Source organism: Somniosus microcephalus, chromosome 9, assembly GCF_052327205.1.
Source record: "Somniosus microcephalus isolate GS21.2 chromosome 9, FLI_Smic_1.0, whole genome shotgun sequence".
NCBI classification, from domain to species: Eukaryota; Metazoa; Chordata; class Chondrichthyes; order Squaliformes; family Somniosidae; genus Somniosus; species Somniosus microcephalus.
This window is the reverse complement of record NC_140995.1, coordinates 211,942,499-211,960,752: the sequence shown is the minus strand read 5'-3', so window position 1 is coordinate 211,960,752 and position 18,254 is coordinate 211,942,499. Positions and strand designations below refer to the sequence as shown.

The following is an 18,254-nucleotide window of genomic DNA, read 5'->3' as shown; positions in this document are numbered from 1 at the left end:
ACGGCTGACACCAAGGGGTGCTCAATTTTATCTGACTTTTTGGGTTTTAGTAACTTTTTTTCAAATCTGCCAATAAATTTAAAGAATTAATTTAATTAACTACATTGAATTCTCAGAAAAGATGCATGTGAAAAAATTGTACAAATACTTAATTTAATGGTCGATGTGGTTTCTTCATATATGTTACATGAATAGATTAATACAGTATTCCATAATGGAGAAAATAGCTGTCAGTAATCTTATCCCTAAACTGCCGTTTAGGAATCAAAACACTTTTTTTATTGGTGATTAATTAAATCTTTTCTTCTTCCAACTCTTTCTCCTCCTCCACCCCCCCCCCCCCCCCCCCACCAAAAAAAATGTTTTTTTGTTCAGTCCAATTCAGGATCTAGGACCAGAACCCATGAATAACCCATCAGCCGCTGCCGTTGACCCTAGCATTAATTGTCGGGATGCGTCCAATGAACCACCAATCTCTAAGGAGTTTCAGATGATTGAAGAGAGACTAGAATCGTGCACCCTGCTTAACCTTGAAGAGTGTCTCAAACCTGAACAGTCATTTTGCTGTCTGCAGGAAATGTACTGCAGTGATCTACAGTTTGATGAGGAGCTGGTTGAAACCCCAACAGACACTGGTAAATGTAACCGTCCGCACCACACTTCCTATAACCAGGGGAGTTGTGCAAGTGTAATGAAATATTGCCTATTTAAATGCGTTTGCCACCAGTACTTCTTTTAATTGAAATCTTTCAAAGAATGTGATTAGCTTAACATTCTCTTGTGTTCTGTTCTTTCTAAACATTTGCTTTTAAACAACTTGCATTTATATAGAACCTTTTAATATAAAAATGTCCCAAGGCATTTCACACATGGAAGCGGACAAGGAACTAGATGATGAGCCACGAAGGGAGAGATTAGGAGTGGTTGGGGTGGGGGCAACAGAGAGCTGGAGTTTTGAGAAGATTTTACAGGAAGCAAGAGAAGTGGAAAGGCAGGGATTTAGAGGGAGTTTGAGAATGGGGCAATCCTAGCTAAACGCTCTGCCACCGATGGCGGGGTGAGATTGCAGGCGGGGGAGGGTGGGGGGAAACTGGAAGGATTTAAAGATGAAGATATGTTTAATTTTGTTAATTGGGAGATAGAGCCAGTTTAGTTTAGCAAAGACAGGAGTGATGGGCGGAGGTTACAGTGCGGGACAGGATACAAGCAGCTATGTTTTGAGCAAGGTGAAGTTTGTGGAAGGTGGGGGGCATTGGATAATCAAGTTTAGAGGTGACAAAAACATGGAATGAGGGTTTCAGTGGTAGAGGGTCAGAGGTGAGCAATGTTATGTTATACTGTGGAAATGGGCGGTATTTGTGGTTTGAAGCTCCGTTCTGGATATCCGGAAGCCAAGGGTTAGGGTGGCCTGATTAAGTCTGAGTGAGTGGCCTCAGAGGGAGATAGAATCAGTGGCTAATGGATAGAGCTTATGGTAGTGCCAAAATTTATGTTTTTTGTCATCTTGGTGTTAATTTGGAGGAAGTTGTGGCTCATCTGTGCCTTTGTGTCGGAATTGCAGCCTCAACACAAAAGTCAGTGATTCCCAATGCCCTGGGGTGGAAAGAGTGGGGGTGGGGGAAGAACTTGGTTGCAGGAATTACTGAGCCACACAGTATGTGGGTACTGAATTACTGGGTACTCATCAGATGGTATTTGCCATTTCATCTTTAGCACACTTCAGGCTTAATGAGTCCCTTCTGATGCTTTCAGCATTCACTCGTTAAACAAAAATATTCAGGAAAGATACTAAAGTTAATCCTGGTTCTTCTTAACATTTTTTGCACAAGTACAGCAGGTGGTGATGCTCTTTTGAAGTGTTGCCCTAAAACTTAAAGCCTTGGAAATTAATGGAAAAAGTTGAGACATTGTCCAACTCAATAGTGAATTAGATTCAATGGGCTAAAAATTCGGTATCGCCGCGCCAGGTCTTTAGTGCCCGAAATTTTGCGCTCGCCCGGATTCCCGTAGCGCCCGCCTGAAATTCAGTTGCGCCGCCCCAAGACGGAGGCGGGCGCTATTGCAGGGTTTGGCCGCCTCGTTTGGGGCGATGAAAGTCAGTTTCAGGCGTCCAGCTGCCGCTGCGGCACCCGATGCGGTGCGGCAGGCTGGGGTACTGCAGGCCTCCTCCTTCTCTTAAGGAGGAGCTGCCTGCAGCCGTGAGATCGCCGCTGGATTCCCCCGGCAAATGAGCCCGGCACCACGGAGAAGTGCCGGCCTCGCGGGAGTCAGACACCAATGCCGCGGGGGGGTGGTGCAGGAGTCCGGGGAGGGAGGTGCGGCCAGGCGGCCGCCGGGAAAGCGGCCGGCCGCCCCTCCACCTTTATGCGCCGGCCTCTCTGAGCTGCAAGGCACCGTTTTTCAAACGCTGTTTGCGGCCGCTACGGGCGAGGCGGCCGCAACTGAATTTGGCCATCGGCACGGAATAGCATTGGAACCGGGGCGCTGCGCACACCGATGACGTCATCGGTGCCGGCGCAGCGCTACCGGCTAACGCCGATGTTAGGGACCAACTGAATTTCGGGCGCTAAAAAACTTCCGGCGCAAACCACTCTATAGCCAATAAGTGGGCGCAAACGCAACTGAATTTCTAGGCCAATGTTTTGATCATATGGGTAAGATTCATGTAATATTGTGCAAAAAAAAAAACAAATATTCACTAATTTCTTTTTCCTCTAGTCTCTTTTAATTTGTCAGAGATTGAGCTTCATAGATTTCCCCAAAAATTCTAATCTCAGCAATTTGAAAAATTATTGAAAACTATACATTGTAGGAACGGAGGTTCCTATCAAAAAGACTGAGTTCGACTCGGCAATTAAATTAATGAACTTCAATGAAACAAAACGAGTTTAAACTGGAAACTGCTAGAACACCTCGATAACCGGTCTACTCTCCTTAAGTGCTCCACGAGGACTGATCCTCTGGTCAGAAGACTCACGTCATCACGTTCTTCCCGCCATTGGGGCATCACGTGACTAACGGCATGACGTCATCACGTTGAAACCGTGCTGTAAAGGTAACTAGACATTGTACAGTCAAACAGTGTAATTAAAGGTACAGGCACAGACAGTAACTACATTGCTGTTAAAGGAATTATGTACAACCGCTCTGAGTCCTTTGGTGGCTCCGCCACATACGCCCCTCCAGAATTGTCTTTAACAGAAAAGGTGAGGCGAGGAGGAGGCCTGATGAGCCTGTCCAATCGACTGCGATACCCTGGTAGAGGAAGTTGATGACCGGTGGTCGAGTTGGCAGTCGGTTGTGGCTGAGCAGGCGCGGCGAGCACGGTAGAGTTGGCAGGCGGCTTTGGTTGATCTGGGGCGGCGGCAGCGGGCGGTCAGCCACGTTTGGGTGGTTGAGCGACTACAACAGGGTGATCCAGGTCCAGGTGAGCCAGCTTCAAGCGGTCCACCGAGATGTGATCCGGCTTCCCTCCGACGTCGACCGAAAAGGATTTGTCTCCTGGTTCGATGACGCGGAAAGGACCAGTGTAAGGGGGCTTGAGCGGATCCCGGTGAGCGTCGTGGCGGATGAAGACATACTCCACATTTTTCAGTCCCGGTGGCACGTAAGAGTTCTGCAAACCGTGATTGGATGTAGGTATCGGAGCGAAGCATCTGGCCGCTTCTTGGCGGCGAACGAGTTGCCGGGAGGCAGACCATGGCTCTGTGGGAGAAGGGAGGAAATATCCTGGTACACTGAGCGGCTGGCCATAGACGAGTTCAGCCGAAGACGATTGTAGGTCGTCTTTGGGTGCCGTACGAAGACCCAACAGGACCCATGGGAGTCTATCCACCCATCCTGCGCCTTGAAGACTGGCCCGAAGAGAGGCTTTAAGCGACCTGTGGAATTGCTCGCAAAGGCCGTTTGCCTGTGGATAATAAGCGGTGGTGCGATGAAGTTTGGTACCGAGCCCCTGAGCCACAGCGTTCCAAAGATCCGAGGAAAATTGTGGCCCGCAGTTAGAAGAGATGTCCGCCGGTACCCCGAAACGGGCAACCCAACAGGAGATGAAAGCTCTAGCGACGTCTGCCGATGTGGTGGAAACCAAAGGAATTGCCTCTGGCCACCTAGTGGTGCGGTCCACTATGGTGAGGAGATGAGTATAACCCTGAGAAGGCGGAAGCGGCCCACGAGGTCCACATGCACGTGGTCGAAACGACGCTCTGGAACAGTGAACGCAGCCACTGGAGCCTTGACATGACGCTGGACTTTGGCCTTCTGGCATACGACGCAGGTATTAGCCCAGTCACGGACATCGATGTGCATACCTTTCCAGACGAACTTGGCTGACATAAGCCGTTGCGAAGCCTTCATCCCCGGGTGCGACAACCCGTGTATGGCATCAAAAACCTTCCGGCGGCATGCGACTGGCACGATAGGTCGCGGAACTCCCATGGAAACGTCGCAAAGGAGCGTGGCACCTGCGGCCTGGAAGATGACGTCGGTCACTTGGAAGCTAGAGGGAACGGTTCTATATGATTGGACCTCCGAGTCCGAGGCCTGATCTGCAGCCATGAGGGCGTAGTCGATTCCCAGGTGCACCGCGTGGACCGTTGCACAGGAGAGGCCCCTCCAATAAAAACCGGAAATGGCGAATGGCGAGGAAAAGGGCCAGTAGCTCCCTATCGAAGGTGCTGTACTTTTTTTCATTCTTTCGTAGTTGACGGCTGAAAAACGCCAGCAGTTGCCACGTGCCGTTGACCCACTGTTCTTGCACTGCACCGATGACGTAGTCTGACGCGTCGGTGGTAAGGGCGATAGTAGCACCTGGAAGTGGGTGCGCCAGCACGGTTGCGTTGGCCAAAGCGTTCTTGGTGTCGCCGAACGCCTGGACCATCTCGGCTGTCCAGCTGATTGGATCTTTACTGGACTTGCCCTTGAGGGCCCCGAACAAAGGTTGCATGAGTTGAGCCGCCTTGGGGATGAAACGGTGGTAGAAGTTGACCATCCCCAGGAACTCCTGCAAGGCCCTGACTGTCGACGGCCGCGGGAAAGAAGTAAACGCCTCAACCTTCGTCGCCAAAGGGACGACGCCGTCCGATGTTATGCGATGTCCCAAGAAGTCGATTTGTTGCAGGCCGAACTGGCACTTGGCCGGGTTGATGATTAAACCGTGTTGGTTGAGGCGTGTAAAGAGGGAATGCAAATGGGAGATGTGCTCCTCCTTGCTGGCACTGGCGATGAGTATGCCGTCAAGGTAGACGAAAATGAAATGCAGGTCTCGAAGAACGGAGTCCATTAAACGCTGGAACGCCTGTGCTGCGTTCTTGAAGCCAAACGGCATCCGCAGGAACTCTGAGGCCAAAAGGGGTGATGACTGCGGTTTTCGGGACGTCTTGTGGGTGCACTGGAACCTGGTGATATCCACGGACGAGGTCGACTTTAGAGAAGATAGAATTTCCTGCCAAGTGGGCCGAGAAATCCTGGACATACGGGATCGGGTACCGATCCAGAGTGGTGGCATCGTTGAGGCGTCGGTAGTCACTGCATGGCCGCCAGCCGCCGCCTGGTTTCGGCACAATGTGGAGAGGCGAGGACCAGGGACTCTTGGATCGCCGAATGATCCCGAGCCGCTCCATCATGTCAAACTCCGCCTTCGCAGCTGCGAGCTTGCCGGGTTCGAGCCTTCTAGCCCGCGCATAAACTGGGGAGCCAGTAGTGGTGATGTGATGTTCAACACCATGTTTCGTCGCCGAAGAGGAGAAGGTGGGCCTGGTCAGCTCCGGAAACTCCGAGGAGCTGCGTGAAGTCATCTGGAGGAGGGAAAGCACGGGCAATGGAGCGCGGCACGGAGGTACCGTGGAAGCATGGAATCGAGTGGAAGGTGGTCGCGTTGATCAGCCGGCGGTGCCGGACATCGACTAGTAGGCTGTTGGCACACAGAAAATCTGCCCCTAGGATAGCCTGTGAGACTGTGGCCGTGACGAATTCCCAAAAGAAGTGTTGACCGCCGAAACAGACTTCGACCCGCCGCTTTCGGAACGTTCGAATAGCTGTGCCATTAGCCGCTACGAGGGAAAAACCGAGGTTCCCAGTCTGCATGTCGAGCTTCGACGCAGGTAGAATGCTACACTGCGCCCCGGTGTCACAAAGAAAACAGCGGCCCGAGAGGGAATCGGTGATATAGAGGAGTTTCCCCGTAGAACCGACTGCCATCGCCACTGCGGAACGCCCGTTAGACTTGGTCATCCGTCGCCAGGGACGCCGCCGGCGCTTTCTTGTTTTTTTGGGGGGCGAAAACCTGCAGGGGGAACGGCAGCATCGTGCTTTCACGCCAAAACGGGTGTGGTAGGAGCACCAGCCCGCTGTAGGAGAAGCCGGGACCGCGTCTGTGGGGGGTGGGTGCCTCGTGGCCGCGCAGCACTGCTGGGTAACCGTGAAAATCTTATCGGCTTCGGCCGCAAGCTTGGCGCAGTCTGTAATGTCGGATCTGGCTAGGGCAGCCTGAACCTGTTCAGGCAGTTGATAGTGGAAAAGCTCCCAGAAGAGGAAACATTCCGGTTCAGCACCCAAGAGCGTGAGCATTTGGCTCATGAGCTCGGACGGTTTGGAGTCCCCGAGGCCGGGCAGCGTGATGAGCCGGCGAGCACGCTCCGACTTTGATAGGCCGAAAACCTGAAGCAACCGCGCCTTAATTGCATCATACTTGCTGTCAGTAGGAGGAGGACTACCGAGGAGGCTGATGATCCGTGATGCAGTTGCGCTGTCGAGGGCGGAGACCACGTAATAATAACGGGTCTGATCCGCGATGATGTTCCGAATGGCGAACTGGGCTTCAGCCTGGATGAACCAGGCGTCTGGTTGTTGCTCCCAGAACTGTGGCAGTTTCAGCGTGACGGCATTCGTGTCCATGTCGAATCTTCCACGAAAATAGTTTGTAGAAATCGGGGTCACCAATGTACGAATGGAGGTTCCTATCAAAAAGACTGAGTTCGACTCGGGCAATTAAATTAATGAACTTTAATGAAACGAAGCGAGATTAAACTGGAAACTGCTAGAACACCTCAATAACCGGTCTACTCTCCTTGAGGGCTCCACGAGGACTGATCCTCTGGTCAGAAGACTGACGTCATCACGTTCTTCCCGCCATTGGGGAATCACGTGACTAACGGCATGACGTCATCACGTTGAAACCGCGCTATAAAGGTAACTAGACATTGTACAGTCAAACAGTGTAATTAAAGGTACAGGCACAGACAGTAACACCATTGCTGTTAAAGGAATTATGTACAACCGCTCTGAGTCCTTTGGCTCTGCCACAATATAACATTTCTCATGTTTATAAATGCCTTCTTACTATATGCATACTAGTGCTGGGTAACTGATAATGTACTATAATCTCAGCAAGATATTAACTTTACAAATTAAAGGAAAAATAATGGAAAATGCAGTGGATCTGAAACGAAAACAGAAAATGCTGGAAATATACAGCAGGTCAGTCTGTATCTGTAGGGAGAAAGAAACCAGTTAGTGTTTTGGGTAGAACTTTTCTGCTTTTCGACTGCTCGTCAGGTAGAGATTCTTCTCTTAATACTGCAGTAGTGAGTTCACAAATATCCTTAATACTCTTCTGTCACCTAGATTGTTCTCCTCTTGCCATATTAACATACAAGAGAGCGACAGTGCTAAGCTGTCTTTTTTTTTAAAAAAGGATCTTTGCTCTGACCACTCTCTTAATATTACTAATGTTATTTTGTTCATCAACATAACTGTAGACTGCTAACCAATGTCTACAGCTTCTTCTACAAGTTCAATTTCTGGACACAGTAGTGTACTGATTTTGGCAGAGGTTGTGAGTTAAAATAACACCATACAAGTGAAATTAAATTCAATAAATCTGGTCATTTGTGGACTGGCACCAGAAATTAAAATTCGCTTGATCTCTCTCTCCCTTTTCTACTAATGAGTTTTGGCTTCTGCATATTTTGAGATATCCTCTATCAGAATGAAATAGAATCATAGAATAGTACAGCACAGAAGACCATTCAGCCCATCGAGTTTGTGCCAGCTCTTTCGAAGAGCAATGCGTTAGTCTGTGTGTGTGCCTGTGTCTGTGGACACCATTGTTTGCATCATTCTAGTCATTAACCACTACATTCTGTTTCTGTCCTTTTATTTCTCATTCATGTGGCCATGCTCCCGTTAATACTGTGCGCCTTGATTTAATCAAAATGCGTCTTATGCAGAACCTTCTCAAATGCTTTTTGAGATCTGTCTGCACAAAATCGACAACATTTCCTTCATCAGTACACTCCATTATTTCCTCACAGGATTCTGTTCGACTTGTCAGATGTACCTCGCCCCCCACAAGCCCGTGCTGGCTGGCTGTCTTTAATTAACCCATATTTTTCTAGGTGAATATTTTATCCCATATAATGGCCTCTAGAAGCTATTGACTGTGTTAGGCTGACTGGGTCTATAATATTTGGTTTATTCTTTCCTCCTTCTTTAAACATCCCCGTATTTATCTTGGGTTTAGTAAACCATTTGAGCTTGAGGAGCGGACCACGTGTTGTCAGGTCTTTGCCAACAGTCCAGGACAAACAGTGGCATAGGAAATCCTTTTTTCTGGAAAGTGAACAGATTTTTAAATCTATAGTAAATGATGGCCATTGTTAGTAATCAGCCATATTATTGCAATTTAACACAACTTTTATATTCAAGACAACAGGTTAAAATGATGTGGTCTTTGGGTGAAATGTGTCATTGGCTCATTTCCTTTCTTTCATTTGATGTTTTGTATGAGAGAGGTGCAATGTAATTTTGATTTGGGAATTTGTGAAGTCCATGAAGCTCTTATTGCTTTGCATCTGTATTGAGGCAGTCGAAACAAGAATATCTGGAGTTAACCAATAGTATATTTTGACCAAAGTATAACATTTTAAGTGTATTAAAGTGAACTATGGAATGTTATGGAAACTTTCATATTTTTCTCTCTCTCTCCCTCTTTGTCTAGGTGTAATCATTAGAAATCCTTGGGACACGAATCTTATCAGTGAACTTCTGTCAAATCTCATCAAACCATTGAGCTCCTACCCTTCCTTTTTAAATTGGGAGAACAGTATGCCTATCGTCAGACCGAAAATCAACCTCCATTTAGGTAAACAGCACATTTAGTTGGTGCCTACTCATTAGTAATTTTTAAAATTAGTTATATTTCCTTATGTACCTTTCCACAGTGAAGTGTCGTATATGCTGCTTTGCGTTCCATAGTTTTCCTGTAAGTCGGTTAAAAGAGCAACTGTAGTTTGCACACTTTTTTCCATGCCTTTGTGGGAAAGAACCTAGCTTTGACTTGGTGCTATTCCCTGATGACCAAGCTACAATTTACTCCGACATTTACTGGCAATTGTTCACATGCAAACCTGGTCCAAACTATAACTGATGCTGAAATATTGCAATTAATTTTGTAGCAAATTCTGATAGAATATCTTTTGTACAATATATTTTTAATTTGACATACTGCTAACTTGCTCAAAACAAGAAAGACTTTTACTGAAATAGCTTGGCAGCTGTCTTGGTTTATGTCACAGGACAGAGTGCCAGTTCAAACCGTCACAGGACGGAAGCTTGTCTTTAATCATGACTTTGTAACTTAATTCCCCGTGTCCATACGCGTGCGCATTTTGGTTGTTGCCCCGGACCGGAGTGCCATCACTTCTATTGCTCCCTTTTTCCTCTTTCTTCATTTACCACCCCCCCCCCCCCCCCCGCCTTCATGCCTCTTCTTTTCTCTGCCGTCATGTACTCTACCCTTACTAACCCCTATTCTCCACTACTCCTCATCCTTCCTACTCTTCTGCTGCCACTCAAGGCTTGACTCTCTCCTAAATAATTCCACAGCTTCCCTCTGCCTCTCTTGGCATCCTTCAAAAGGCCCACTGAGGCACTCGTCGCTGCCTCCTAACTAGCAGCAACCCAATTGCGCTATCTTACTCTCTCCCCGCCCTAAGCGCCTGCTGCGAGCTAATCTCACCAATCTCCTCCCTGCTCTGTCCCTCTGGACTAAGCCAGTAAATTAGATATCATCGCCCCTCTCCGCATTTCCCTTCAAAATGTACGTTCACTTGTAAATAAGGGCCTTGTCAACCAAGACATTATTGTGGACGATAAAATTGACATGGCATTGACTGAGACATGGTTGAGGGTTGATACCTTTTCCCCTTAATGAAGCTACCCCACCTGGCTATACTTTCCACCATATTCCATGCTCAAATTTCCGTGGTGGTGGTGTAGCCCTTGTATCTAAATCACACCTCGGTCTGTCTCCATACTCCTTCGGTAACTTCTCCTTTTGTGCATATTACCTTGTTCCACCCCTCGTATCTCTCTCAAAGCCTTATTCTGTACCGCTCACCCAAATACCACACCAATTTTCTCAATGAGATATCTTCTCTGCTTTCATCCCTCTGCCTCTGCACTGAGCAACTTCTCATCCTTGGTAATTTCAACCTCCATCTCAACTCCTCTTGCAACTTCTCCTCTGAGTTCACTGCCCTCCTTTCCTCCCTTAATCTCTCCCTTCATGTCAACTCCCTCACCCATATACACAGCCACCCCCTCGATCTTATCATCTCACGTGGCCTGATAACCATCACCGATAAGGCAATTTCCTTACATCACTCTACCCATATTCCCCTTGCCCCTCCTAAACCCACTTCTTTTTGTATCCGCCCCTGGAAAAAGCTTTCCATCAAGTCCCTTACCACTGCACTTTCTAATTCCCAACTACCTAGCCTTTGGCCTACTATTCTCCATGACATCTCTGCAGCTACTGACTTACTAAATCACACCCTCTCCACCACCTTTGATGCCGCTTGTCCTCAATAAAATCATTACACTCTCACCCTAGTTGTTCCTTCTGGTATACCCCTCATCTCCCTAAGTCCAAGGGACGCAGACTTGAACGTCTTTGGCGGACAACTGGTCTAATCATCCATCATCAGATTTGGCTAGATCATAAAAAGCAATACCGGATCCTGATCTCTCGCTAAAACCGCCCACTATTCGAAGATCATCCAGGACGGAAAAAATAACACCAGGCTTCTCCACCACCAACCATCTTCTCAAACCACCCTCTCCTGCCTCCTCCTCCCTCACCTCCAATAATAAATGTGAGGAGTTCATGGACTTCTTTGTTAAGATTGACAGCATTCATTCAACTGCTTCTACTTTCAATTCCCTCCCTTCCCCCTAGCCCACTGGACCTTGCTTCCTCTCCGTTTTCCCCCTGCCCGAACCCTAAATTTGCAAATTTCTCTCCCGTCTCCCCTCTTGCCCTTTCAAAGCTCATCTTGTCAATGAGACCGACCTTCTGCTATCTCAACCCTACTTCTACTAAACTGCTGACAACCCAACATTCCTTCCTGGCTCCCATGTGAGCAGATATTGTCACGGTTCTCTCTCCTCCGGTATTGTCCCCCTTTCCTTCAAATCTGCCGTCATCACTCCTCTCCTCAAAAAAAACAACCCTTGACCCCTCTGTCCTTGCAAATTATCACCCTATCTCCAACTGCCCTTTTCTCAAGTTCTTGAACGTGTTATCGCCTCCCAAATTTGTGCCCATCTTTTCCAGAACTCCTTGTTTGAATCCCTCCAGGCTTCCGCCCCTGCCACAGTACTGAAACTGCTCTTACCAAGGTCACAAATGACATCCTAATTGATTGCGACAAAAGTAATCTGTCCCTTCTCATCCTTCTGGATTGGTCTGCAGCCTTTGACATGGTTGACCACAAAATTCTGCTCCACCGCCTCTCCACTGTCGTCTAGCTGGATGGGACTGCACTCGCCTGGTTTCATTCCTATCTTTCCAGCTGTAACCATAAAATCACCTGCAATGGCTTCTCTTCCCGATCCCGCACTGTCACCTCTGGTGTCCCCCAAGGATGTACCCTTGAGTCCCTCCTATTTCTCATCTAAATGCTCCCCCTCTGTGACATCATCCAGCAACACAACGTGAGTTTTCACATGTACGCTGATGTTACCCAGCTCTACCTCTCCTCCACCTCCCTCGAATCTTCACCGTCTCTATACTATCAGACTGCTTCTCCGACATCCATCACTGGATGAGTAGAAATTTCCTCCAATTAAATATCGGGAAGACCGAAGCCATCGTCCTTGGTCCCCACCACAAATTCCATTCCCTTTCCACTGATTCCATCTCTCTGCCCGGCAACCGGCTAAGGCTGATCAAGTCTGTTCGCAACCTTGGTGTTCTATTTGATCACAAATTGAGCTTCTTACCTCATCCATTCTATCACTAAGACTACCCATTTCCACCTACGTAATATCGCCCGTCTCCATCCTTCCCTCAACTTATCTGTTACTGAAACCCTCATCCATGCCTTTATCACCTCTAGACTTGACTATTCTAATGCACTCCTGGCCAGCCTCCCTAGTTCTACCCTCCATAAACTTGAGGTCATCCAAAACTCTGCCACCCCTGTGCTAACCCTCACCAAGTCCCACTCGCCCAACTCCCCTGTGCTTGCTGACCTACATTGGTTCCCATTTAAGCAATGCCTCGATTTTAAAATTCTCATCCATGTTTTCAAATCCCTCCATGGCCTCACCTTTCCTTATCTCTGTAATCTCCTCCAGCCCTATAATCCCCCTAGACCTCTGCGCTCTACCTGTTCTAGCCTTTTTGGAAAAAGCCTGATTTTAAATGCTCCACCATTGGCGGTCGTGCCTTCACCTGCCTAGGTCCTAAGCTCTGAAATTCCCTCCCTAAATCTCTCTGCCTCTCCACTTCTCTTTCCTCCTTTAAGACGCTCCTTAAAACCTACCTCCTCGACCAAGCTTTTGGTCATCTGCACTAACATCTCCTTATGGCTCGGTGTCATTTTTTTGATAACGCTCTGTGAAGTGCCTTGGGGCCTTTTATTACATTAAAGGCGCTGTATAAATACGTTGTTGAAAAATGTCATTTAAATCATGGTGAAATGTATAAACATTCCTGCCATTGTTGTGAATGAGTGTAGATAGTTCCTGTGCAACAGATAGAGCACCTTGATACTAATGGGACACTGTGTGAAGGAAGGGGAAATGGGCATTAAACCACTGAACTGCTGTACATCAGGTTACCCAATTATAGGCTGGCACTGACTGCAACCTTACAAAAGGTCTTGTCCATCAGCTGCAGCTGGCATTTAGATGGGAAGTGACTCCCACAGGTGATTGGGAAAGAGTAGATGGAGGATAACTATTGGGGCTAACGCGGTTAAATTATGAGGACCCGTTTCATAGACTAGGCTTGTATTCCCTTGAGCATAGAAGACTAAGGGGTAATCTAATTGAGGTGTTGAAGATGATGAAAGATAGATGGAGAGAAACTAGTTCCTCTGGTGGGGGGGATTCCAGAACAAGGGGGCATAACCTTAAAATTAGAGCTAGGCCATTCAGGGGTGATGTCAGAAAGCACTTCTTCACCCAAAGGGTAGTAGCAATCTCTTCCCCCAAAAAGCTGCTGTGACTGGGGGTCAATTGAAAATTTCAAAACAAAGGTTGATCGATTTTTGTTAGGTAAGGGTATTAAGGGATATGGAACCAAGGCAGGTAACTGGAGTTGAGATGCAGATCAGCCATAATCTAATTGAATGGCAGAACAGGCTTGAGGAGCTGAATGAACTACTGTTCCTATAATATAGCATTATATTTTTATTGTTATAATGTACTTTTTTTGTTCCTCCTACTTAAAATGTTTACTGGAGTCTTTGTCCTTGTGAAATTAGACAATGCAATATGTCACTTCAGCCAGCAATTAGATTATTCATCCTAAGGTTCTTAACAGTTACATGTTATTCTATAACTTGAGAACATGGTGGGTTTTATCTTTTGGGTATGAATGATTGGCACCAGGAAAAATTTGAAGAGATAGAAATGTCAGTGGAAATTTAGACAGCCGTCAAATGTAGGATCTGTGTTGTTTATCATTTCTCATTAAAACTGACAAATGTTGCCAGTAAACAAAAATGTTTACAGTGACTGAGTAGAGATATTTATCAAAGATGATTTAATATGAAGCGATTATCACTCAAGAAGCCAGTTGTACCATGTTGACCCAGTATTGGTTTGTCTATGTTCTTTTTCTTCAATTTTTTTCAATTAACTTACACTTTGATTTTAGTGTGATTATTTTTACAACTGGGTTCTATCAAGTTGCAAGATCTTTGCAGTTTGTGTAAAATTATCCCTCTCTCTATTTAGGGAATGAAATGTTCCATGTTACTTATTTGCTTGGATACGGGGCCTTTGCTCACGTCTACCAAGCTACAATTCTGGATATGAATAACTTGTCTGATGTGAGAAACCAACAAAAAGTGAGCTTAAAGGTGAGTAAAAGTTTATGAATTTATTGGTATCTCAATTTGCTCTTTTTGGAAATGAGCCTAAATTTTGTTTCCACTTTGACTGCCAGTGTACTTATGAGTTGGTGCCTACAATGCCACTACTACTTCTATGTTGGATTAACAGCATGTACCACTCCATGTTGTTTGGGTTCTAATACTTTGTTCCTAAAAACAATATAACACCAGGTAAAATATTGAAATAACAACAGAAAACGCTGGAAAAACTCAGCAGGCCAGGCAACATCCGTGGAGAGAGAAACAGAGTCAGCGTTTCAGGTCAAAACCCTTCTTCAGAACTGCTTATATTGACATCATTTGCACTTTGTGTCTTTGTTTTTGTGGCTCCACAATGATTGCTGTGGACAGTGTAAATCTTTCCCAAGGGTGAAAATTTCCACTGAAATGTTTGTACAGAAAACTTTGTGATATCCGGCACCGACGGGACCAAGCTGGTGCCGTCCCATCAAAACTGCCGGACAAACCAGCGCTAATGTTAAAACATACGGAAGCTTTTGAGCTCCGTATCTAGCAACAAACCCTGTGCTTCTAAACAGTCGGCCGTAGCTTGCAAGTGTCTCTGTAGCTAAGCAACAGCTTTAGCTAGACCTTGCGGAGCCTGACTAGTGGGGAAAAAAAAGCAACGAAAAGAAAAAAAACTTACTGAACCGACTCCTGAATTTTGCCGGTGGCTCGAGCATTCCGGACAGTTAACCTCCGGATAAACCAAAGTTTCCTGTACAAGCACTTTAGTACAGTGACGTTAATGGCAGACCAGGATTTCTACAGTCACCACTGAAATTTTCCAATTTACTATTGAAAGTTTTAAAATATTGGCACCTGTATCATTACACTGGACACCTGCATTTCTTAAGTGTCTGTAGATGGGGAAAACAAGTGGAGACTAGGTCTCTGCCAGGGCAGGAAAAAGCAGAGTGCGAATCACTCTGGCACCTCCCAATACCTAGCTGCTGGAACAGTTTATCTTCTTCCTTGACTGAGGATTGATATGTAATGTTTAGTAAACTCTAGGAATGACATAATTAAAATTGATTCATCTAGTTTCCCTGATTGTTGACTTGGTAAATGTACCATCCAGTATAGCACCATGCCATGCAGACCAGAAGGCCCCAAGTTTGTCCCCCAGCCTGTAATGAGCTATCCGATCTGAGCTGGGGTGGTGGTACTGGCTGCAACCCGAACTATGGAAAGGAAGGATTCCTACGCCTGATTCCAGCAGGCGTTACCGAATAGCAAAAGGCATGTGTGTGGACACTAGGTAAGAATTGGATCAAATTTGGTGTGATCCCCTTATAGTTGAGCCTCCCTGTGTAGGCTCATACATGGAGAATAGTCCGGTTCATCATACAGCAGAGAATCAAGCAGAATACAGAAGGTGCAGAGGAGAACTGAAAAAGGAAATAAGAGGGGCAAAGAGAGTATGAGAAAAGATTAGCGGGTAATGTAAAAGGGAACACTAGAGTCTTTTATAAACATATAAATAGTTAAGATAGTCAAAGGAAGGGTGGGGCCAATTAGAGGCCAAAAAGGAAATCTTGTGGAGGCACAGGGCATAGCTAAGGTACCAAATGAGTATTTTGCATCAGTCCACAAAGGAACAGGATGCTGCCAATATCACAAAGGAGGAGGGAGTAGAGAATTTGGATAGGATAAAAATAGAGAGACAGTACTTAAAAGGTTGGTAGCACTCAAAATAGAAAAGTCACCCGGTCCGGATGGGATGCATGAGGGAAGTAAGGGTGGAAATAGTGGAGGCTCTGGCCACAATCTTTCAATCCACCTTGGTTACTGGAGGGATGGCAGAGGACTGGAGGGGTATAAACGTTACACGCCTGTTGAAAAAAAGGGAGAGGGATAAACCCTGGTAACTACAGGCCCGTCAGCCTGACATCGGTGGTGGGGAAACTTCTAAAGACCAAAATCCAGGATAAAATTCATCGTCACTTGGAAAAACAGGGGTTAATAAATGACAACCAACACTGATTTGTTAAAGGCAAATCGTGTCTGACAAACTTGATTGAGTTCTTCGATGAAATAACGGAGAGGGTCGATTTAAGGTAGTGCAGTTGATGTGTATATGGATTTTCAAAAGGTGCTTGATAAAGTGGCAGATAATAGGCTTGTTACAAAATTGACGCCCATGAGATTAAAGGGATAGTGGCTGCGTGGGTACAAAATTGGCTTAAGAGACAGAAAGCTGAGAGCAGTGGTGAACAGTTGTTTTTCAGACTGGAGGGGAGGTATACAGTGGTGTCTCCCATGGGTTGGTATTGGGACCACTGCTCTTTTTGATATATATTAATGACCTAGACTTGGGTATAGGAGGCATCATTTCAAAGTTTGCAGATGACACAAAACTTGGAAATGTAGTAAACAGTGAGTAGGAATAGTAGCAGACTTCAGGAGGACATAGACAGAATGGTGAAATGGGCAGACACATGGCAAATTAAATTTAAAGCTGTGAAGTGATGTATTTTGAGAGGAATGAGGAGAGGCAATAATAAACTAAATGGTACAATTTTAATGGGAGTGCAGGAACAGAGACTTCAACAACAACAACTTGCATTTATATAGCGCCTTTAACGTAGCAAAATGTCCCAAGGCGCTTCACAGGAGCGTTAACAAATATTTGACACTGAGCTACAGAAGGAGATATTGGGACAGATGACCAAAAGCTTGGCCAAAGAGGTAGGTTATAAGGAGTGTTTTAAAGGAGGATAGGCGGAGAGGTTTAGGGAGGGAATTCCAGAGCTTCGGGTCAAGGCAGCTGAAGGCACGGCCGCCAATGGTGGATCGATTTAAAATTGGGGATGCGCAAGAGTAGAATTGGAAGAGCGCAGAGATCTCTGAGGATTGTAGGGCTGGAGGAGGTTACGGAGTTGGGAGCAGCGAGGGACTTGAGAACGAGGATGAGAACCTGGGGGTTCGCATACACAAATATTTGAAGGTGGCAGACAAGTTGATAAGGCAGGTATACAGAATCCTTAGCTTTATACATAGAAACATAGTGTACAAAAGCAAGGAAGTTATGCTAAACCTTTTATAAACCACTGGTTAGGATAGGAGAGGGTGCAGAGGAGATTACCAGAGTGATATAGGGGATGAGGGACTTAAGTTATGTGGAGAGACTAGAGAAGCTGGGGTTGTTCTCCTTGGATCATAGAAGGTTAAAGAGAGATTTAATAGAGGTGTTCAAAATTGAGGGGTTTTGATAGCGTAAATAAGTAGTAACAGTTTCCATTGGCTAGAGGGTCAGTAACCAGAGGATACAGCTTTAAGACAATTGGCAAAGGAACCAGAGGGGAGATGAGAATTATTTTTTTACGACCTGGAATGCACGGCCTAAAAGGGTGGTGGAAGCAGATTCAATACTAACTTTCAAAAGGGAATTGGATATAGACTTGTAAAGGAAAAATGTACAGGTGCTGTGGGAAGAGAGCAAGGGTGGAACTAATTGGATAGCTCCTTCAAAGAGCTGGTACAGGCACGGTGGGCCGAGGGCTGTGCTGTATGCCAGACTGGAGGACTGCTGGACAACGTTCCCCTAAGGTGTGTGGGCGCACGGCCGCGCATCAATGGGACGTCCCACTCGGGTTGCTCACGAGCTGGAAGAGATGCTGCGCGGCCGCTGCAGCAAATTTAAAGGGACTGCGCACAAAAATATTTAGAGGGAACATTGCTGTTGGAACCTGTGGAACTGCATCCCAGCAAGAGTTCTTGCTTTCAGGCGAAAAGAATAGATTGAGGGAAAAAAATAAATACAGTTTGAAAAATGAACATCTTTTCGTATTGTGAATGAATCTTGTGATGTGACATGGTATACAATTTTTTAAGTTTTTGTTC

General features: G+C 46.3%; 1 protein-coding gene across 1 annotated transcript in view; it reads left to right on the top strand.

Moving 5' to 3' along the window:
* The window catches only part of bub1 (BUB1 mitotic checkpoint serine/threonine kinase), a 67,376-nt gene that overhangs the window by 41,941 nt on the left and 7,181 nt on the right, over positions 1-18,254 (top strand). Inside the window, exons 18-20 of the mRNA XM_085997861.1 lie at positions 376-635; positions 8,999-9,142; positions 14,251-14,375. Coding sequence (XP_085853987.1) covers positions 376-635; positions 8,999-9,142; positions 14,251-14,375 — 529 coding nt within the window. The remainder of the gene's footprint in view (positions 1-375; positions 636-8,998; positions 9,143-14,250; positions 14,376-18,254) is intronic.